The 24,574-nt window shown below is 37.0% G+C and overlaps 1 protein-coding gene across 2 annotated transcripts in view; it reads right to left on the bottom strand.

The window, feature by feature from the left end:
• The window catches only part of FLT4 (fms related receptor tyrosine kinase 4), a 107,126-nt gene that overhangs the window by 4,825 nt on the left and 77,727 nt on the right, over positions 1–24,574 (bottom strand). For both annotated transcript variants that reach the window (XM_087955187.1, XM_026686267.2), the window contains exons 19-29: positions 23,323–23,436; positions 22,297–22,385; positions 18,560–18,716; positions 15,839–15,933; positions 14,446–14,568; positions 13,435–13,546; positions 12,509–12,608; positions 12,151–12,256; positions 5,298–5,437; positions 4,062–4,182; positions 972–1,057 (exon numbers count right to left, since the gene is read on the bottom strand). In XM_087955187.1, the coding sequence (XP_087811313.1) occupies positions 972–1,057; positions 4,062–4,182; positions 5,298–5,437; positions 12,151–12,256; positions 12,509–12,608; positions 13,435–13,546; positions 14,446–14,568; positions 15,839–15,933; positions 18,560–18,716; positions 22,297–22,385; positions 23,323–23,436 (1,243 nt within the window). The remainder of the gene's footprint in view (positions 1–971; positions 1,058–4,061; positions 4,183–5,297; positions 5,438–12,150; positions 12,257–12,508; positions 12,609–13,434; positions 13,547–14,445; positions 14,569–15,838; positions 15,934–18,559; positions 18,717–22,296; positions 22,386–23,322; positions 23,437–24,574) is intronic.

Here is a 24,574-nt window from a genome sequence, read left to right as displayed (position 1 = left end):
ATTAAAATCGAGAAAATCAAAAGAGGGGAAAAACTATATAGAAAATGTAAAATAGTATAAGATATGGAATAGAATACAAAAAGGAGCATGAAATTGAGTTTTGTGTCTGTATAAAGAAGTTCAACCCGGGACCATGCTATTTTTAAAAAAGATGTTTTACTTGTATTTTGTATGTGTGAAAACCCAAATAAAACTTTATTTAAAAAAAGGAAAAGAAAATTATCAAGGTCATAATCTGGGTTTGTTATTTGTATATCCCTTTTACTGTAAGTATTAAGACATCAGCCAGTGTAGTTTGTATGTTCAGAGTAGGATCTTTTTCCATATTATTTTTAAATCACTCTCAATTGTCAAGTTAAACTTGTTTCTCTTTCATACCTTCTACATTATGGAATTGAGACTATTTGTGCCAGAAAGTAAATCTCCCTTTGTCTGCAATAGCTGTTTTGAATGCAAAGGGGAAAAATGCATCTTGAGCCTGTGTCAAATGCCCACCATGGTCATGCCCACCCCCGGCCCTCCGAGGTCAAGCACAACCCTGATGCGGCCCTCAATGAAATTGAATTTGACACCCATGATCTAATTGGTTTGTTACAAGCATACAATCACACTGCAAGGGTACAGCAAGGGTGCTATTACCCAAGTAAAGTTCATCCTTACTTTTGGGTTTTTTATCCTGAGCACTGAAAATGCATCCCATTTCCCTAGGAATGGCAACACCATCTGTGTTGCCTTTAAGCAGTATTCTTCACTTTCTTTGCAGATTTCAAATACTGTAGCTCTTTTCAAAAGTCATTCCATTCAATCACAAGTTTTGCTTTAGGTGCCTTTAGCCGTGCTGCCACAAGCACCAGTTTTCAGGAGAGCATATATTTTGGGTCTTCTAGTCCACTGGCAGAAAGCACCATTGGGCATTTTGAATGACTGAGAAGAGAGAGAACATCATTTGGGAGAGCATGATAATGAAGTACCTGAATGCACCTTCTTTTCTGTGCCTGTTTTCTATCCTCTCAAACTCCTCTGATGCCAAAACCATCCCACTGTCTGTCTGATTATCCTGCAAGAAGTAGAAGCAATGGTTAAAAGGGAGGACAGAATGCATAAACCACATACAGTATGCAATTATCTGTTTCTTTTTGTACTTTCGCACATGTGCTAATGCCGTTCTCTTTTTCTAATATATATATATATATATATATATATATATATATATATATATATATATATATATATATATATATATATATATATATTAGAATATATATAGAATATATATATATTAGGGATCTATTATATACTGGGAAAATAATTGTTGATATGTGGCTTTTTATATTTGTGCATATGCAAATGAGCACAAATTTCAGTGCAGACTTTATAGAGAAATAAGATGGAATGAATTTGTGTTTAAAAAAACAGAAAAGTGCAGAGTCTCCCAAATCTAAGAGGGGGGAAAACATTTATTCCTATAAATGCCAACACATTTTCTGTACATGCGTCCAAATTGCCGAAATGGAAAAATGACTTGCTATAACATGGCAGAATAATTGCTGATGGAAATTGAGGCATATTTGGGAAGGAGCAAATGATGAATAGTGTACTGTAAACTTGTGATGCATGTCCCATCATTTTTTCATCATTGTGGATTGTTTCATACACATACTGATGAACAGGAAGGAGGAGAAGCTTACCCATTGATAAAGATAGTTTTTAAATTTATTTTTATTTTATTTTATTTTATTTTTTTCTAAATAATAAAGAGTGGCAACAGATTACCAGAGAGAAATTATAGGCATTGGAAAGAATAAATACTTTTCATGCCTTTCTTATGAAAATGCCTATCATTCTTCTGTTCACATTATCTTGGCTAAGCCTGCAAGGTGGGGGGGGGGGGAATCTGAAATTCTCTGTCTAAAAGGAACCATTTTTTTGGAGCTTTGAGATTACAAATTGGTGCGAAACCTTGTTGTCTCAAGGTTTCTGTATGTAGGTGAACACACATGCACACACACACACATATGCACATGTGCACACACACACACATTCATTTATAGACATATCTCTGCATATGCGTTGTCACTGACAGGCACCATACATGGAAATGTTTTGCTATTTCCACCATTACTAAAGCATTTACTGTAGATATTTTTGTGGTGCCAGAGAAGCATCTACAGAATGGAAATGGTGAAGATGGATTCTAGTGCATAATCCTCTGCATGTAGGTTATGTTCTCAACCAAGTAGCTGTCAAGTATGCCAGGGAACATAGGTATACCAGTTTGGTCTAGAGGTTAAGGCATCAGGCTAGAAAGCAGGAGACTGTGAGTTCAAGTCTCACATTAGCCATAAAAACTTGTTGGGCGATTTGGGTCCAGCCCAACTCACCTCACAGTGTTGTTCTTGTGGGGAAAATAGGAGGAAGAGATGCTGGATATGTTTGCATCTTGAATTATTTGTGAAAAATAATACAGACAGAATACAAACAAAAGAACCCCAAACAAATGGAGAATAGTTACATATATGCTTCCATTCCCATTTTCAATTGTACTGTCTGCCGAAGGAAAAGTCTACTGGGATGCTACTCACAAACCAGGAAGGAGTATTGGGAGATGTGAGTCCTGAGGTTTTTACTTTCTCCACACTGAAATCATACTATATTCCGCTGTGTCTCACCCAAATGTAACTTTTTTAAAAATCCAATCAGTGCGATTGTGTCTAGTTGAATGTAAAATCTAGTTAATATCTTTCTTCTTTATTTAGAAAGCTTCTTGGCTATTCACACAAGCTAGTTGCGATTTATGTGAGTGTTTTGTTATGGCAGAAAATGAAACATGCACATATATAATTTGAATAAATCTTTAGATTACTGTACAAATTTCTGTCACAGCAGATGGCAGCACCTAACTGTTCTTGACTGATTCTGAAAAAGCTAAACAGTCTGATCTTGGTTGTATTAACAGATTAACAGAATTGTAAGGTACCTTGTAGGCCATCTGGTCCAACCCCTCCGCCCCCGGCCTAAACAGGAGCCCCAACACCATTTCTGACAGATGGCAGTCTAGTCTCTTCTTGAAAGCTTCCAGTGATGAAGCTCCCACAACTTCTGAAGGCAAGCTATTCCATTGGTTGATTGCTATCACTTTCAGAAAATTTCTCCTTGTTTTCAGATTGAATCTCTCCTTGTTCAGTTTCCATTAATTATTACTTGTCTGGCCTTCAGGTGCTTTGGAAAATAGCTTGACCCCCTCCTCTGTGGCAGCCCCTCAAATATTGGAACACTGCTATAATGTCTCCCCTGGTCCTTTTCTTCACTAGACTAGACATGTTCAGTTCCTGCAACCATTCATCATATGTTTTAGTCTCCAGTCCCCTAAACATCTCTGCACTCTTTCTAGAGTCTCAACATCTTTTTTATAGTGTGGTGACCAAAACTGGATGTAGTATTCTAGGTGTGGTCTTACTAAGGCTTTATAGAGTGGAATCCACTAGGATATCCCAGGAAATTGGGAAGTTGAAACATCATCAAGGTCACGAAGAATGCAATAGCCAGCTAATTTATTTATTTGATTTACATAGCTGCCAATCTCACATAACGTGACTCTGGGCATCTTACATAAAATAGATAAATAAAATACATAATGTAAAATTAAAACACATAGCAACTGAGCTTCATAAAATAACTGTCAACAAATCCAGGAGACAGGATTTATCACAATTCAGTTTTTAGGGCCTTGTGAAAATCCAACATAGTGGTGGAAGGCTAACCTAATCTCAGGTATAATGCAGGTGCCTTGGCAGAAAAGGACTTCCTCTTGAGTCCTGCCAGCAGACACTCCATGCTTCTTCTATTGGACCAGGTGGGATGACTAGAAATAGCTAGGAAAGAGATGGCTCTATAAGTAGCTGAGTCTAAAGCCATCAAGGCTACCATTTTGTATTGTTGAATATTTCTATGTATTCAAAAGGAGTCACTCAGTTTGAAGACATCTTTACTTTTGCAGAAAAATAAGTACAAATTAATGGCTTTTGCATTTCCTTTTGTTACCTTTAAAACTGTCTACTCACCGGATGAGCTTTATACATAGTTTGTGTCATAGGAAATTCTTCAAAAGTCTTTAATCTGGATGGACATCGTATTTGATTTCCGCCAGTCAAACAGCCAGGGAAAGATACACAATTATAATATCTATGAGAGGAAAATCAGAGAAGATACAGAATTCAGCTCTCGTAGCCTTCATTTTTTGTTCTTCTTTGAATCAACCTGGATTAATTACAAATACTAACTCTGCAGCAAATTATCAGCTTGGGCTGAAGGAATTCTTTCCCCAGATTGCATATCTAAGGTCTACCTGTACATCATATAATTATGTTTGCAGCAATCTCCTTTTTTATGAAATATACAATCAATGTGCTTGGGATCAAGAAAGGAAGATCAACATGGAATTATCCATGTTTAAACTTTCCAGCCTATCAGGGAAAGAGCAAAAAAAAATGAATATAGAGAAGTTTTAAAACCCGGCTCTTCCCATTGCTATTCTTCCATTTTGATAGCAGCCTCCAAGGCTGATTTTCATTTTAAAATATAGGAATATAAGAATCTGCCTTAGTATTCCAACCCATATTATTTGTCCATCTAATGCTGAATTATCTATCTGTAATTGTACCCATAAAATACATTAAAATCAATTGTCACCTAATACTGGATAGAGATGCCAAAGATTATATGTGATACTTTTGGCATGCAAAGGATTATTGTCCCTGTCATGATCCCCTTTCTCTTATATTAGGACACTTTTATACATCTTTTCAGCACAACTCAGATTAATCTTCCTAATCTTCTAACAAAAGCATAGAAACTTAATCTCTTTGCGTTAGAAACATCTAATCCTTTGATTGGAAATAGTGAATTTCTTTTTCTGTGTCATAAGTCTTGTCACTTTGTAATTTCAATTGGCAGTTTCCTTCTTAGTGCTTGAGGTAGCCATCTTTAGTAATACAGAGAAGATATTCATTGTCCTACAGGAAGTAGGACATGCTTACTGTTGACTTATTATGAAAGCAGCCCTCTGCATATACATTATACAAATAAGCCTAATCCAAATAATTGTGAAGTCTATTTTAAATAAACAGAATTTAAAAAGTCTCATTGGAAAGGTTTTAGATGTGACTGGTAATGTTGAAGAAAGTTTTATCAGTATGAGAAAGATATGCAATCCTTGTAAAATCTTTGTTCAAACATTGGCTGACTTTTGGCTACTTCTGACTTCCTATCATATTTTTCAAAAACCAGTACCAGCTTACCTTGCTGCTATATTATGACAGTGTATCTTCATGTCAAATTCTTCTTCATCAGAATTCTGCTGGATGGATGAAGCCACCTGGGAGAAGCCATCATCTTCAGAACTCTGAGAGTCATTTAACGGGATATAATCTTTCCCCTCCTGATAGAATCCAGATAAATTTATGAGTAATGATGATAGAAGATTTTACCAACAGGAAGCACAGTAATGGATATAAATACAATTTGGGTGTCCTCTTTGTATCTTTAATAAGACAGAGTTGAAGAACATCTATAAAGAGTTGCCTATGATGGTGTAGACATATACTGAGGAAAGTAATAAACAATAATTTATCTCATAAAAATGATACAACACATTAGCCTTTAACATTTAACTATTTGCATAATTATCAGTTCCTTGGAATTTCATTTCTAGAAGCGGCCATAATATAAAATACCCAAATAAGCAAGACTAGAATATAATATATCAATTTCTAGTTTTGTAACATTTGAAACTAAGGCATTCCATTCCAACCTTGTATTAATTGCTGATGGAACAACTAAAATTAGTGGATAATTATTTTAGCTTACAGATTGAAAATATTTTTTCAAGAATTTAGTCATGAGGACCAATATGGTTTTTTAACTTAAAAGACAGTTAAACGATAAAGTTAGAACTGTACTGGATATTTTGGAATATTTGGAACAAGGTACCGAAAAACATGCTGCACTGATCTTTTTAGATGGAGAGAAGACTTATAATAATTTGAACTGGACTTTTTGTTTAATTAAAAATTTGAAAAGATGATTTTGGAGAGAATTTTACAAAATGAGTGAAATTGATTTACATTTCATAGGCAGCACAAATAATTGTTAATACGGATTTAACCTGTTTTACCTAGGATGTTACTTTTTGTTTCAGGCAGTATCTGTTTTGACAATTGATGGTTCATTTAAACCAGTGGTTCTTAACCTGGGCGATATCGCCCCCCCATGGGGTGATTTTGTTTTTCAGGGGGCAATGGAACGAAAAGGGGCAATGCGGGGGCAAAGGAACGGAAGGGGGGCGATATGGGGGCAATGGAGTGAGAAGTTTTGGGGACACTTTTGAGACTTTTTTCGTACAGTGAACCGCTGTATATCTGTCATACAAAAACATCAGATCGCTCACTATTAGTGGATTGAACTGTGTTTTAAAACGTTTCTCCAGCTAGCTTCAGTACAGAACGCCGTACATATGTGAATATGCATCGGTCATCTTCATGCGCATTGCACAGCAGCCTCTATCACTCTACCCATACAGTGGCATGCCATTGGCCAGAATGGGCAGTGATGGAGGGGTGAGCGCTTCTTTCGAAACATCGCATGCTGAGTGGCTGTCCCGTGATGTCAACGTAACTGTTGAAACTAGGTTTATCGACGTCAATGTGTGTTTTATAGTGTTCCAGTGCAGTCGAAAATTTAATTTGCAGTTAGTACCTTTCATTTGAAGACCTCTCAACATGGCTGAGAAGAGGAAGTGTAGCCAATATTCAACAGAATACCTAAAATTGGGATTCATTCCATCTCGTTCCAACGTACAGCTTCCATTTTGTCTTCTTTGTGAGAAAACATTTTCAAATGAAGCAATGAAGCCTTCCTGACTGAAAGATCATTTGGTAAGAATTCATTCAGATAAAGCCGACAAACCGGTATTGTTTTTCCAATCCTTAAAGGCCAAGTTTGAGGATTGCAGCACTGTTGAGAAGTTATTTGGAAAATCATCACTCAACGCCGACAAGGGGCTCATTTGTTCCTATGAAGTATCTTTGTTGATAACAAAATGTGTCAAACCTCACACAATCGGAGAAACGCTGATTTTACCAGCAGTGAAACAGATTGTTGCCACCATGTTGGGGCCCAGTGCAAGCACTGTCACACAATCGATTCCTTTGAGCAATGACACCGTATCAAAAAGAATTGATGAAATAGCTGCTGATGTGGAAGAAAGGCTTATTGACACCTTGAAAAGTACAGAATTCGTGATGCAGGTTGATGAGTCAACAATTCGTGAAAATGAAGCCTTGTTATTGGTTTATGTCCGTTTCATCAACAGAAATGAAGAGATCAGGGAAGAACTGTTATTTGCTCAAAATTTAGCCACTGACAGAAAAGGTTCTTCGATATTTAAAAAGGATGAAGAGTTTTTTAATGAGAAAAACATCCCTTTGATAAACGTCGTGGCATGTGCAACCGACAGAGCTGCATCCATGGTTGGACGATATCGTGGCTTCAAGCTCATCTAAAATCATTTGTACCTGGAGTTATGACTGTCCATTGCATTGTTCATAGACAGCACCTTGACTCAAAAAATTTGAGTGGCCATTTGCACGAGTCTATACGTTACGTCATTAACGCTGTGAATAAAATTAAGTCGAATGCCTTGAACAACCGACTTTTTCACAAGCTTCGTGAAGAAAATGACGAGAAGTTTGAACGTCTCCTTTTGCACACTGAAGTAAGGTGGCTTTCAAAAGGAAAGTGTTTGCAGTGATTCCACGAATTTTTTGGCACAGTTGTCGAATTTCTTGAATCCATTGATCCAAGTCTAAGCAGTTCTCTTAAACTTCGACGTCTGGATGTAGCTTATCTTGCTGATGTTTTTGACAAGCTGAATGAAGTGAACGTAAAGCTGCAAGGAGATAAAATCAATTTTCTTAAGGCCAAAGTTATAATCTGCTCATTTATTTCCAAACTGGACCTCCTTGCAAGCAACATGAGTCGCTAGGAGCTGTATCAGTTCCCAAGCCTTGGTAATGAACGTCAACTCCAAGCAGAAGATTTGGACGTTTTTTTCTGCCACTTGAAGCAACTAAAAGAAGATATGGAAACCAGATTCTATGATCTGATAAATCTGGAAGTGTCCACTTGGTGCTAAATCCTTTCACAGCAGACTTTGCACAACCTCATCCCAAACTGCAAGAGCCACTGACACATCTGAAATACTACTGTGAAGCCCAATCACATTTTCAGAGTTACGGCTACGAAGCTTTTTGGGTGAAAATGAGGAACACTTACCCAATATTGTGGGAGGAAGTTGAGTTGCTTCTTTTAGCCTTTCCTTCCACTTACTTAGTGGAGAGGGGCTTCAGCGCCGTCCAACAGATCCTTTCTAAGTCAAGGAACATGTTGAAGATCACTGAGCGTGGCGATTTAAGAATGAGATTAACAAAAATGGTTCCAGACATCAAGAAATTGGCATCAGCTCACCAAGCACAAGGCAGCCATTTATGTTCTTTTTTTGCTTTTTGTGTACATACATTTTCTTTGTTAATAATTGTCTCAGCTCTTATCGTTGTATTTGCTTGCATTGGATTTCACGTTCCAGTTTGAGTTTTCGGCTTCGTTTTAGAATTCTTGTTGTGCTCTGTAAAACATTTTGTGTGTCTCTTTGGCAAATTGTACTTTTTTAGCGTGCACTCCAGTTCGATATTATATTTTGGTTTCTCGGTTTTATGGTTTCAATTTTTTTTGTCCTCTTCATGTAAACTTTGTGTGTGTGTGTGTGTGTGTGTGTGTGTGTGTGTGTGTGTGTGTGTGTGTGTGTATATATATATATATATATATAATTTTCTTCAGTTTAGGCATTAAATTTGTTGCTCTGATTTTTGTTGCTTTCCTTCTGTAAAAAAATTTTTTTCTGTCTTTTTAACCCTTTTTACAGTGTGCATGAATATATATTTTCCTCGAATCTTAATTTAGTTTCAGAGTTTTCATCTTGAAATTCTTAGTTCCTGCACTGCGGTGTGTTCTTATGCCCTTTTTATAGTTCTTTTTGCATCTTAAAATTTACTTATAATTAAATCATTAAATGTTACTGTTTTTTTCAGGCATTTCATTTTCTTGCAATTGCATTTTGTTTTCAGTGGTCATTGCATTTAAGTGTCTTGAATAAATAAGATAATAGTGAAATACACGTATCACGAAGTTTGGGAGTAAAGTGATGGGTGGCATCAGAATTTTTCACACAGTTGAGATATGGGAAAAAGACTGGAAATAAATTATTTGCATCAATATGTCCTGATTTCAATTTTAAAGAAAACAAAAAACGTGTTTGCATAAATTAAAGAATTATTTCCCTGTGTTGTGATTGAGAGATTATGTTGGGGGAGGGGGGCGATGATAACTTCCTCAATGGCTCAAGGGGGCGATTCTTTCAAAAAGATTAAGAACCACTGATTTAAACAACGGCAGAAGTATGTATCTAAATTTGTATTGCAAGAGGACACCTCCCCCCCAAATAAGATATTTCAAGATGGAAAGGAAATAAGAGGATTGGGTCTGCCAGATTTAAAATTATACATTCAAATTGTGCTGCTGAGAAATAGTAGCTATTGAAGTTAGAAGCGGAATGTATCTGTGATATGAAAGCTAAGGTTAATGTAGATTTTAAAAAGCCCTTATAGATTATTGCATAAAACAGAAAATATGCACTTATGACTTGTAATTTTGATGATTAGAATAAAACGTATATAATAAAAAATAAGGTTTTTTTTTGTAACCATGGAGTAAGAGATGATTTTGTAATCATACTTGTATTTGCTGCAAACAAAATCAAGCTTCTGTTTCGTTTTATCTTTTCTGGATGTTTGTCTTTCTCTTTTATTTCTTTTCTTTATTATATTACTTTTTGTTAACTTTTATTTTCTCTTTAAAACTTTTAATAAAATTTATATAAAAATATCATTATCAATTGGGAAAAATGGTGAAATCACAGTAGAGAGAGAAATCATGTCAATTCTTTTGTGATACAAATAAGCCAGCCAGTTTGATGATATACCCTGGGTTGGGAACATGGGAATAATATCAAAAACTGGGTCACAAAATCTGTGACTTGTAAGTCCAGGAGTTATTCCTAGAAAACATACTGCTTGATCTTATGCAACTAAATAATGTGAGTGCATGAAGAACAGCAATGAAGAATAGCAATGGAAAGCAATCAAGAATACTTTAACATTATCAAAGAGAATAATAATAAATTGGGTGGGTTTTTAAAAACTGAAAACTGTCTAGCAAGTTTCAGAGGCTTCAAAAATAGCATTATAATTCAACATTTCTGATGCCAAATACAGCCTAATGCAGTTCTTATCCTCTGTCTGCTTCCAGCTGCACATTCTGCAGTATATAATAAACAACTATAATCCAAAACTCAATACTGAGTATAGCCAAGATACAGTCAATGCATTTTTTTGGTCATGATATTCTTGCATACAATTTATTAATATGGTCTAATTGTTTTCTGACTTTCTTAGCATGGAAGGAATCAACCTAGTAATACCACAAGTTGTATGTCTGTATGTCTGTATGTAAGTATGTATGTACCGTGTTTCTCATATAATAAGGCTGGGTCTTATTTTTTTTTGAGCCCCGAAAAAATGGCTAGACCATCTTTTTGGGGGGTGACTTAATTCCCCCCCCTTTGCATCTTCGGGCGGGCGGCGACGGCTTGGATGTTGACCTCGGCGTTGGTGGGGCACTCAGATCGGGGTCAACGCAGGCAGCACCATATCCGGGTGTGCAACAAAAGTACTTCCTAATGGCAAGCCCCCCCCACCATCCCCCCCCCATTTCGCATGTTTTAATATAGGCCTTAATTTGTGGGGAGGGGCTTAATTTCATTTCATGCCTATAAAACATGCTGGGACTTCCTATTGGGGGAGGCCGTATTGTTGGAGAAACAGGGTAAAATACATATTTCTATCTCAGATCTGCCTGTGGCACACAGCAATCTAGACTGAATAGGATATTTGTGGGATATGATAAGCTGCATTTGTTAACCGGAACAGAGCAAAGAAGATTCTTTATCAGAATGGCTGGAACATAAAGTGGTTTCTTCCAACTTAATGATATTGCATAGGTATAATATAATAAACAGTTTATGCTTCTAGCTTTTAATATAAGGACTATGAAAACATTACATGTCTGTGCAATAACATCTAATGTAGAGCTATAAGATTGCATTGAAAGCTATGCCACATATTATGTAATGAAATAGAGCCACTTTAAGAAGGAAATGGGAGTCTCTAAATATTCATTCTCACAAACTGATAACCAGCATAAACGCCAGATCACACTATGTTTACTCAGTAACAATAACATCTGCCTGCAAGCAAGAACAGGCAAGAGCAAAACAGAAAAAGCAATAGAAAATGAAGAAACTGAGGTGCTCTGGGACTTTAGAATCCAAAGAGATAGGCACCTGCAACATAATATCCCAGACTTAACAACTGTTGATAAGAAAAATAAAAAAAAGTCTAGATGGTGGATGTTGCAGTACTTGCAGACTGCAAAATAGAAGAAAAAGAACTGGAGAAAATTAACAAAATATAAACACCTGGAAATAGAAACAGAATGATTGTGGCAAAAGAAAACAAAGGTAGTGCCTTGGGTGCAATCCCAAAACAACTGAAGCACCAGTTGAATACTATCGGCATTGACAAAATATCATGAATCAATTGCAAAAGGTAGTGTTACCTTTAACAACAATACCTTTAATGCCATCAAACATCAACTTCTCTCTATCCCTTGAGAAGGACTTGTTAGATGGATAAAATGCCAAATCCATTCTGAACATAGAATAGAATAGAATAGAATAGAATAGAATAGAATAGAATAGAATAGAATAGAATAGAATAGAATAGAATAGAATAGAATAGAATAGAATTCTTTATTGGCCAAGTGTGATTGGACACACAAGGAATTTGTCTTGGTGCAATCATCTGGCTGATTATGTGACAAAACCATAATAATAATAATAACAACAACAACAACAACAACTCCAAATATTGCTGACTACTTCTGCTTGTCTTTGTGTTCTGATAATAATTGGAAACTGACCTGTTGAACATTCTCTTGAAGAAGATCTCCCAGAATCTCAACCAAATCAGAGAATGTTGGCCTTTCTTTGGGATCTCCATACCAACAATTCAGCATGATTCTGTAGCTGCAAAGAACCAATTTTTGCATAAGATTAGTTAGGTACAGATGAAATGAAAAAGCTCTATAAAGTAAAAACCCAACCTTAAACTGGATGCTATACTTGAGACTAGTTGTGTTACTACAAAAGAGATGCAAGCAGTTAGACTATAATTCACCTCAGTCTCCCATACAAGAAGCTCTGAAACCTCCTGCGCATCTATAATTTGTTGATTTAGTATCTTCATTGTTGGTTATATATTGAAGTACTTTGACTCACATTTCTGCAGTAGCATATTCTGGAGCTCTCATCCTGGTGCCATCTTTTAGTCTTTGGCAAAATTCCTCATTGATTTGTACTCCAGGGTAAGGGGAGGCTCCTAAAAAGATGCAGTGGTATAAAGAGAAAGGGGAATTCAAGAAATAGATGGATTCTTGCAGCTGTATCTATCTACTGTTTTGATTAAATGCAGTATAATAAAATACAGGCATTTTAAAAAAAATTAGTTCTGTAATGGAATCTATTTCACAATGACTGTTTTGTAGCTACTCAGAAGCCATTAAACAAGATGAAACATCCTCTGTAAAAAGGGTCAGAATTACAAGATTTGTTTGTGGTTGTTCAATAACTACTCAAGACATTTTCAAGCCTTAATTTCTAAAGTTGGCATGATATGGGAATGTTACAAACATTCTCAGAATTAAAAGTAAAGTCCACTTCAAACTAAGTTTGACTCCTAATGGCTTTATGGATTATCTGTGTAATTTCCTTGGCAAGAATATCAAAATGGGTTGTCATTGTCTTCCATGATGTTTTTTAATTTCAAAATCTAGTTTATAGTGCTGGTATCTTTTGTTGGTCTTTCATCCAAACACTATCCAGGGTTGATTCTGCTTAGGTTTTTTAACTCAGTTAAAATCAGGTAGATGTTGCCATTTTAATTATAGCTGGACCATAATTAAAATCTGGTTTATTACTTTTGATATAGTAGATCATTGACATATGCAGCATCCAGTCATAAGTTTTGTAATTATAAAACAAGTAGAGTGGCAGATGAATTTTGCAACTGATCACTTAACTGTAGGAAATACAGGTGATGGGGGGGAAAATCCCGAAATATGGAGAGTGTTGCAATCTACTTTTAAAATTGTATGCTCATAAAATCATAGCTAATCCCATAAAGAGAACTAATATTTAATACTTACCTAAAGAGAATATCTCCCACAATAGGACCCCAAAGGACCAGACATCACTCTGAGTAGTATAAACTTTGTCAAAGATGCTTTCTGGAGCCATCCACTTGAGTGGAAGACGGGCCTATAGTACAGTGATAGCAAGGTACAGATGTTACAGTGGGGAAAAACAATATTTTAGTCAGATTTTTTTAAAAAAATTCCAAAGATTCTATAATGGTGTTTGAAGATGGGCAGAAAATACAATAAATAAGAAATTTTCAAGTACCAGGAAGTTGCAATCTGGCATAATCTTATCTGCCTAAATACTGTAGTTACATTTGCTATTAAAAAAACGGAAGTATTTCAAGATAACATTTTAATATTAAGTATTTGTTCTCTCAAAGCACTTTTATAGATTATGGGTTTGCAAGAAAAAAAGTCCTATCTTCTACTTCATAATTTTTTTAAAAGTTGTATCAAGGGACCTTTATCAGTTAATGGAGACAGTGCCTGACTCACAGATTGCTTGCAAGCCCTGCTAAAGGCTATTGAGTCTTTTAGTGGTGGGAAGCAAGTGGTTTCCAATTGATGTTGACTTCCAATTCAATCAACCCCAAATAGTATGTTAATGGCAATGGACTGTAGTACGACAGCTCAGAAATAAGGTCTATAGATTGCACAAAGCAGGCATATATTTTCCATCTGAACTAATACCTAGTTTATATCAAGAAATTACACTAGATAAAACATTTCTCTGCCTCATTCCTTCAGGTACTTTTCTTGGGACAAACATTTCCTCCGCATTGGGATACTGAAAGGACATTAGTAAATAAAATAAATTCAAAATACATACCAGCAATATCTTAATTGGACTAATTAAGTATCTACACAATAGAACTCATTCCACTATGAATTTTTGTCGCCCCTGCTCATGTTTAACACAGCTATATTGATTTTTATACAATAACACTGAAAGATATTAACTGACAACCAACACCAGAAACCAGTTCCTTTTTATCCCAAGAACAACCCAGAACTCACACTGCCCTTCCTGACATAGTCAGGGTCCTTGTAGATATCCCGAGCCAGACCAAAGTCACAAATCTTCACCACATTGTTCTCTGACAATAAGATGTTCCGAGCTGCTAAGTCTCTGTGGATACACTACAGGAAAATGCAGAAGGGGGCAGGGAGAAATCAAAAATAAATGTTAATATAAAATTTTCAAAAAGGACAGAAAAACTGAAAAAAATAAAAATGCTTAAATCTCTTTCAGGCTTGTCCTCTCAGTGAAAGACAAAAGTAAAAGAGGCAAGAAATCATTTCCAGAAATTACTGAATACCTTATGGTCCCTCTTATTTATTTGCAAAACCACAGCTTTGATTGTAAGAAAAAAAGTAAGAAATGCTGTTCTGGATCAGATCAAAGGCAATCTGGTCCAGTATTTTGCATCTCATGGTAGAATGGCAGGTGCTTCCAGAATTTCATAAGCAAACATAAGTAAACCTTGCTCTCAATAGCTTTACGCTGTCTCTGCTTGGCCAAGCAACTGAAACAAAATGGCACAGGTGGGACCTATAATAAAACTGTACTCCTGTTCAATGGTGTGGCAGCCAGTCAGCCAGCTGTGTGTTGCTTTCCCCCCTGCTATTTATACATTCTAGAAGACAGCTGGACAAATGATAAAAAATGCCCAAATGACTATTTCTATGGGAGAGCAGTGTTTGCTGCTCCTGTGTTAGGCATCAATGCTCTACCATGTGAACTAATAGACACACAGAAAAATGTCCTAACAGTTCACTTGGATGGGTTTCATTTCATTGCATGCGTACAAGTGTATTTCCCAACTGAAAGTCAGTTAAGAAGGGGGAGCAATGTTGACTGCAATTTACTGGTAGGCTCTGTCACCTCATTTTGTAGATTCTGACTGCCTGAGGTTGACTCAGCCTTCCATCCTCCCATGGTCAGTAAAATGAGGATCCAGATTGTTGGGGGCAATATAGCATTGCTCAGAGAGTGCTATAAAGCATTGGTGCAGTATATAAATCTAAGTGCTTTTGCTATTGCTATGTGATCTGTGCAGTAGGTAGGAAAACAGTGCCTCTCCTTTATTGGATAACTCCTTCCCAATCTTTAAATCAGTTTTGTTGAACAGATGGCTCAACCCATAGTCAGGCCTTTTGTCAAAATTTGCATCCTACTTCAGACCTGTTCCTGCTCTCACCCCATAAGGAAAGCAGATTTTCTTCCACAGACAGTGGAATCCTCTAACTGCTTTTCCTATTTTCCCCCCCAAAGTTTCTCTACATTTGTTTTCATCCTGTATCATCCTGTGGATTACTGATATTTCTCCCCAATCATAACTATCAAGAGAAGACACATGTTGAGATGGATGGATAGATGGATGGACGGATGGACAGATAGATCACTTACCTTTCTAGAGGCTAGAAACTCCATTCCACGGGCAACTTGAAAGCTGTAGCAGATCAGATCTTCCATTGTCAGAGGGCTTTGCCATAAATCATCCACTGTATAAAAGTGTAAGCAAGAAGGTTACATTCTGTAGGCTGGCAGTGGCAAAGAAAAGGTTGCTTTCCCCAGGCACCAGGATATACTGTACCACTGCATTTGGAGGAGTGGGATGATGTCCCACAGAAATTTTGCTAAGTAGAAAAAAGTAGTGGAATAACTGGGGTCAATTACTATTGTCTAGGAACAGCGTTATTGTTGGTTATTAGTTAGTGAAAACAAACTGGGTAGCTGACAACTGAAGAACAAAGGCATTGTATGCAGGCAGTAAAAACAAGCAAAACAAAATGAAAATCAAATGAAACATAACATTATAAAAACTTGTCATTACAACCAAATGATGTTCATACCACTCCTTTCTTTCCTATCTCACTCATCCCAATACTTTAAGGAAAAGCTAAGTGGTGTTGCTACTTACTGAAAAGGCATACATACTTCTTAAGTAGCACACTAGATGGTAACATTTCAAAGAAGGAACCCGGAGCATACTCACTACCTAATTTAGTAGAACAAGTAGATACCTACAAAGGGAGAGATTGTCTTCTGGATAACCTGGCCTGATGCTATATAGGACTTTTGTCAGGTGTGAAAGACCAGGTCCACACATGAAGGTTAAATTACCCTGATTTATTGCTAAAAGCCTGATGGATAATGCTCAATGGCACTCAAAGGGAGTTGGACTTAGTTCTCTTGTGGCTATGTAGGAATTCTAGGCTGATCCTCCCTTTTCACTCCACTCCTATTGTGCCACCCCTTTTCCTACAGTTTTAAAGGTGATAACCATCACCTTGAAAACAGAGTCAGTGCAACTGATGCAGCAATGGTATAGCATGGACAATCTGAGAGGTGCTCAGTACTATACAAGTGACCACATTTTGGACCAATGCTGACTTCTGGGTGAACTTCATATAAAGCACATTGCAGTAATCCAAATGAGAAGTGACGAAGGCTTGAGTTCCGGGCTCACAGTCCACAAAAGGGCACAATTGGCACACAAGATGAATTTGTACAATGAATCTCCCCTCAAGCAGCAGCTGGGAGTCTAAGAGGACCCAGTTCTGTACAATTCAAATGAAAACAATGGAGCTTAAACATAGCTGCATGCTGAGTAGCAAGTGCAATAAGTGCTGAGAACATGGCCAACCTTTACACAAGTTATAGGATATCTCTTTATTAGATATCTATCCATTAATTGAAGTAAATCTTTTATCTGCCAGGAGTTAGCAGTTTAATTATGAGAGATTTAACAGCAAATAAACATGAATTCTGTCAAAGAAATTGAGACTGAATTGAATATATCTTTTGGGGGGAGCTTTCTGCATCTGTCTCCTGATTGAAAAAAGAAATACATGAGCAGTCAGATAACAAAATTGCTTGCCTGCAGGAAAACTGTGTGTTTCTTTTTGCCCAGGTGCTGCAAACGATTAAGCCATGGAATGATACTGATCTTTTGTAGAATCATATATCTTTGCCATGTGACCTTAGCTAAAACGGTATATATTTCTGGAAAGTTTTATATATTCATGAAGTGACAGACAATGGTGTGCCTGAAAAGGCGGGAGATTGTTTTGATAAAAGGGAACTGTCTCATACAAAATATCTGGGTCTCTAAGAGAGAACTGGGAAGGGCAAAATGTTAAACTCCTATTTTTGAAACAATATGAAAGAAAATATATTTTTATGAGTACAATCCTGCTTATTTAGCATGTTAGCAAAGTTATTGTAGTTACTATTCATATTGGTGAAATTTCTTGAATATATATTTGAATAAAATTGCTTCACCTGTACAACTAGAAATAATTGTATTCATTAATACATTCATTAACAATGCAACTATTATCAAACTTAATTATAAAACAGGATAAGCACAGAGGTTTTTGTCAGCATTATGCATATACTCTTACCCAAATAAAAGCCTTTCTCCTCTCTCTCTCTCTCTCCCCCCTCCCTCCCTCTCTCATACACACACTTTTTTCATCAAATTAAGAATTTGTAAAGAAGCAAAGGATTAGCCACAAGGTATTTCTGAAACTGAATTTAATACATAAATCTTAAATTCATTCAGTGCTCAATAGTCTGAATTAATTTGCCCCCCCCCTTCTAATTCTGTCTCTTTCAAATACCTAAGAAATTGTTTCAGGGGGTGCTGCCACTGGAATTCTAAGTATTTTCCCTCTGAATTTTGGAGATATATTTAATAAAAAATGAAGAGGATATATTATCAAAATTTCTGAGGAAGCACATGAAGCGAGTGTCAAGAAAACCTCACTCCTATTACAGGTATACCTTCACTCATTTTCGTTTATGGCATACACTATATAATTTCATAACATGATCCCCTGAAAATTCTGGGTCTTCCTTGACTTTCTTGTGACCTAATTCTTATAAAGAAAAACTTGAAATACCGGTAATGACTCACTCTTTCGCTCTATCCTATAAACCGGCTCTCCATTAAAACATTCAGTATATTGCTTTCCCATTGTTTTCTAATCGCTAAGGTTAGGATAAATAGTAAACCACATTATTTACCATTATTTTTCAAGATTCATTAGGAGCATGATTGAAGAAACCCTGCACAATGAATTATAGTCCTCTAAAGGAAAAACCGTCGGACATTATTTTTACCTTCTTGTATGAAATGTGGTGATGATGCTGTCTGACTCTTGTTCATTAGAAGCCTGTTAAGAATTGCACTGTCACGGGTGCAAGACCGGCTTCTTTTGTCTGCTTGAACGGCTTCCACAATGGAACGAACTTGGATGCGCAGCCTTGGGGATTTTTCCTAAGACCACCGGATGACAAAAGTTAGCAATAGCACTAACACTTATATATTGTTTCACAGTGCTTTACAGCCCTCTCTAAGTGGTTTATAGGGTCAGCATATTGAACCGTCCCCAACAGCCTGGGTCCTCATTTTATGGACCTCAAAAGGATGGAAGACTGAGTCAACCTTGAGCCTGGTGAGAATTGAACTGCTAAACTGCAGGCAGCCAGCAAGCAGCAGAATTAGCCTGTAGTACTGCACTCTAACCACTGAGCCACCACGACTCATTAGGAGGCAAATTATTCAATCACTAGGGATATTTCTTCTCATATTAGATCAAACAGTCCAAACACACTAAACTTTATTGAGCAGATAAAAAGGTAGAGTAAACGTGAGAACAGCAGACATACAAGTTACAACACAGACGAGCCATACAGTTTATTAGGTGGGTGGTGAAAATAAGAAATCCCTATTTGTATTTTGTAGTACTTCTAAATGCCAGTCCTCAGCCCAGACAAATGGGAAGGGTTGGAGAAAGACTTAGTGGCCTATTCCAATTTTATTATTATCAAGAAGGGGTATGCTGTAGACTCCATCGGCAAAGAATTTCAGCTGGCAGGGTCCAGGAGAAAAACGTTTTCTGCTATAACTCACAACCATTTGGAACACTGTGCTTCTCGAAATGAGATCAGCCTCCATCCTCTTGGCCTTCCAAAAGACCCTGAAAACCTCAACTGGCAACTGGCTTGGGGGTGCCAATGGGGTATCCTATTTTAATAAAATAGGAAGATTCCCCCTATAGAATATTTGCATATTGATCTCTTTTATCAAAATTTTGATTAATTTTAATGCTTCTTAATATTATATATTTTAATGTTTTTACAGGTCTTACTGTTTTGTATTATGTTTTCATAATGTTGTAAGCAGAGGGGGTATTCAGCAGGTTCTGATCAGTTCTGGAGAACCGGTAGCAGAAATTTTAAGTAGCTTGGAGAACCAGCAAATACCACCTCTGACTGGCCCCACCCCCATCTATTCTCTGCCTCCCGAGTCCCAGCTGATCGGCTGGGTCTTTTGTTTCCCTGCACAGGAGAACGGAGCTGGAAAGCAGGTTAGTGGGGTGGGGAGGGAATGGGATTTTGCAGTATCCTTCCCCTGCCACGCTCACCAAGCCATGCCACACCCACAAAACCGGTAGTAAAAAAAATTTGAATCCCACCACTGGTCTTAAGCCACCCAGAGTTGTTTGATAGTGAAATGGACAGCATATATGGACAGCGTGCATAAGCGAGGGGGCGTGCATAAGCGCACCAACGTGCCTACCGTCCCTGTCCTATTGTTTCTCTTATTCTTCTTTTATTTTTCTTATATGTACCCATTTCATGTATTCACAACTATGTATACACTTATACTTATTATCTTGTAAACAATTGGCAAATCAAATAAATAAATAAATAAATAAATAATAAATATATAGTTAATAAATAAATAGATTAATATTGTGTGGGGGAAAATTCAGATAAAAGCTTGAATATGGTACCAAAGGTTGGACTTCTAGGGAAGAAAGTATCAAATGTGTTATTGGGAAGACCAACGTGTTACAAGTAGTCTGGGAGATAATGAGACAGCAGCAGAAATCCCCTTGAAGAGCTTGAATGCTAATGAAGCCTACGATGAAAGGCACCATCTGTGCTGGAACAAAATGAACAAGGCTGTACGATTGGAATTGCAGCGTAAGAAGTATGAACCATGGGAAGCTGGATATCACCAAGAAAGAAATGGCTAGGATCAAAATAGGCATTCTTGCCATCAACTGGACTGAAAACAGCTATATTCAGCTAGATGAGTTGATAGTATCCTATCCCAGAAATGACAGCATCAGAAGGAATGGAGGAGTACTGATAACAAGCAAGAAAATCATCAAATAAGTTGAAAGCTTCCAAATAGTAAATCATAGTATAATAGAGACTTGAATCAGAGCAAAACTTCTGAATGTCATCATTTTCCAAATAAATGCACCTACAGATGCATCCAAAGAAGAAATAGAGCAATTGTATGCTAACATTTGAAAAGATTACAGAAATTCTAAAAAAGGTACATTGTATGTAGTATAAAATTATGGAAATTTCAACCTACAAATCTGAGAAAACGGAGAAATCGTTGACAGATTTTGTTTAGGAGAAAGGAATGCAGTAGGCGATCACTTGGTGAAGTTCTACCAAGAAAATCAGCTGAGGATCACCAGTAGCAATAGCATTTACAGCCCTCTCTAAGCAGTTTACAGAGTCAGCATATTGCCTCCAATAATCTGGATCCTCATTTTACTGACCTCAGAAGGATGGAAGGCTGAGTCACCCTTGAGCCTGGTGAGATTTGAACTGCCAAATTGCAGGCAGCCGGCAGACAGCAGAAGTATAGCCTAAGATACTACATTCTAACCACTGCGCCACCACAGCTCTTGTACATTGTTTACATTGAATAAATGTTTATTCAACCATTACACTATTTATACACATGGATTTCACCAAATGGATTGTACCACAGCCAAATCAATTACACCTTATGCAGCCAGTAATGGAAAAGGATATTGGATAATCTGGATTTTCTTAATGATCACATGAATTGTTTAACCACTGCAGTGACTCCCTTTATGGCCATCGTAAAATGGTTGTAAAATTGAATCCCATCACGTGACCACCTTGACTTATTATGACCCAATTGTGATCATAAGTTGAGGACTATCTGTACTGTGCACATCTTGCATAGCAAATAGTATCGAACGAAGAGATATTAGGCTTCACCAAACCAGTGATGTCACTGGAAGTTTTCCAAGCTAAGAGTACCTCATTTTAGTCAAGTCCTGCAATCAAATTGCTTAGCTAAATCAGCTATGGTTGAAAAAAATTGAGGTGGTAAAGGATTGATATAACAGAAGAAACATTAAACTAATTTGTATAACATCAGGAAGAATGGAGAGAGCTAATCTATAAATCTGAAATTGGACGAGACTAAACAAATAAAGACAAATACAGAGGTCTATCTCTTCCACTCTCCCTTTTTGCAATGCTGACTTCTACATGCCTTTGGCAGCCCAGAAAACTGAATAAGAGGACAAGAGTCCCTTTCCACTGTTGTTCCCATGCAACAGACATTTAAAGACATACTGCTTCTGAACCTGATTGAGGAAGGGGACAATTTAAAACAGTGGAGCAATAAATGAAAAAAAAAAAATTTGTGTATTCTTCTTGCTTCCACAAGCCTTCCTACTTTGCCCTGTCAGCTGATTTTCTTTTTGCAAGATTTCCAGATTATGAAAATCACAACTAGGGAAGGCAATTTGAAAGCAAAAGTTATGGTTTCTCATTATCATAATCATTATTCTTCCAACAGGACATTGTCTTCAGTGACAAATTATGTCCTACCATTTCATGTAGTTAGTTTCCCATTCAAATATCACGCAACAGTGACAGGAGACTTTACATAAAAGTTTATACATGCAACATGCTTCCAATTTCATTGCTAAATATTCTTCAGAAGATCATCATCTTCTCCAAAGATAGGGATTAGAAACAGTGCTAGGAAAACATCAGTTACATACCCCGTAAGGGCTGAATCCTTCCCGTTTGGTTCGCAAATAATTGGAGAGGTTTCCATATTTGCAGAATTCAACAATTACCATGAGGGGACCTGCAAAAGAAAAGCCAATGGAGAAAGGAAGGAAGGGAATTGCACAGAAAATGTTAATCATCCATTTCATATTGTTGGACTTTCACTTTTCACCCAAGACATTTCTTCAGTTCAACTTTTAGAACTGAAGAAACTTCTTGGATGAGAAGCATGATGTTTTCAAAGGAAAAAAAACCAAGAAGGTGCAGTTGCCTTTCAGAAAAAGCATCTTTGGAACACAGAAAAAGTAATGAACTGTAACTGTCTTTCGAGGGGTGGTCAGTTGGTTGAGTGAAATATTACCAATAATAATTAGCAGCAACTTTGCAGAGTTTCAGTATCAATAGTTTATTTAAAATGTTTATATAGCCACCCATCTTATGGCAACTCCTGGTAGAACTTTATATCTAAAGGAATTGTTTTATTGTTGAATAGAGCAATGGTCCCCAATCTTGGCTCAGCCCGGCGCCCGTGTGAGTGGCAGGCGCACATGCGCATGCACAGCTCCATTTGTGTGAGTGGCGCATGCTCGTTCTCTGCCCATGGGAATGGAGCTATGTGTGTAAGCGAGGATGTTTGCCCTCGCACACAAAGATCCACTTGCCTAAGCAGCAGGCTCTTGCGCTCATGTGTGAACAAGCTCTGCTTGTGCAAGCAGAGGACGCTTGAGCGGAAAGTGCTTGTGCTTGCCCACAAAGTTCCACTCGCATGACACAAGCGCCCACTGCTCATGTGAATGGAGCTTCACATGTCCACGCTCGCCCATTTCTTCCAGCTCAATTTTGAATAGGCTGCAGCCCGGGAGTTGGGGACCTCTGGAATAGAGCACACTCCCCTGCAAATCTGCATGAGTGCAATTTTTTTGACATCAGAACTTGTGCTTATTCAAACAAAAGGATTTTGTAGCATTGCTTTTATTTTTCCCATTTGCCACTCAATACTGACGAAGCATATTTACCATTAGGTTTGGTGCAAGCTCCCAGGAGATTTACCACGTTCAGATGGTTTCCTATGTGAATGAGGATCTTCAGTTCTGACATGAGAGCCTTATGCTCACTTGCAGTAGCTCCCTCTGAAACAAGTCTAGCTTCAGTTATACATATCAGTATTAGTCTTTCAATCATTCAAAGCTATTTATATTTAATTTTCAGATGAAAGGATAAAAAAACTTCTACATTACATAGGGAGAACAATTCATTGTAAACAAAAGAACCCTCTCTTCATGCATCCTGTTTTTAAAGTATGTCTTTGCAACAATATGCAACCTATTGAATAAGGCCCTTTATTTATATGGATATTGTGCCAGTACAACAAAGCTTTTTTTCTTACGGATATTTTATTCTTACATCAGAACCTTAAATGCACGTACTTGGGACTAAGCCTCACTATGAGTTGGGATTTGCTTCTGAAAATAGAGGATTGTACTGGAAAACCACCATAGCGCTGAGATCTGGTAGTTATTTACTGCAGCACAAGTCAATAGAAATGTGTGGGGGAAAAAAAATAAGTAGCATACAGAGGGGACAAGATCTTTAACCCAACTAACAAAATTATTGACCTAAAATCTATTTTGATTGCTTTTCATAAATACAGATGGGCAACCTATAGTGACTACCATCAAGTAACTCCCCCACACCCAACACCTCAGAGCCAAAGTGCTCATGCAGTGTAGCTTTTTGGCCCAATTAATTTGATTGGTAGAAAGTTACAGAGATAGCTTCACCCACTTCTGGTTCTGATTCTGAATCTAGCCACCATTTTTGCTAATCCTCCTAAATTGATTTTTCTCATGCATCAATGACTCTTCACAGGAAAAAGTATTTATGATCCAATTACATAATACTGCTCTAATGATCAGTTCCTTAGTAGTAATGAAAGCATTACTACAGTGAGACTGTTGTGCATATCTATGTTTCAAATTTATAGGAAAAAACAGGTACATTTACAAACTTCCATAAAAATTAATTAAGCATGCAAATTCATGATATTCTCTAAAACATGTTTGTCCCTGGGCTATAAAATATTTTTAAAGAAAAGATTTACTGTAAATTTATTTACTTTTAAATCAATTCATACAATATGGACTTGAAACTCTTGTCCCATTTTGATTTTTTGCTTTTAAGTTTGTTAATTGTGGTTTGGTTAGGACCAGTACAGTTTGAGGTTGTAAATACGATTCTGAATTATAAGCCAATACTTTAGAATCTATT

This window comes from Notechis scutatus, chromosome 2 (genome assembly GCF_049901735.1).
Source record: "Notechis scutatus isolate UNSWTSFEM ecotype Mainland chromosome 2, rNotScu1.2, whole genome shotgun sequence".
Lineage (NCBI taxonomy): Eukaryota > Metazoa > Chordata > Lepidosauria > Squamata > Elapidae > Notechis > Notechis scutatus.
This window is presented reverse-complemented; position numbering and strand designations above follow the sequence as displayed.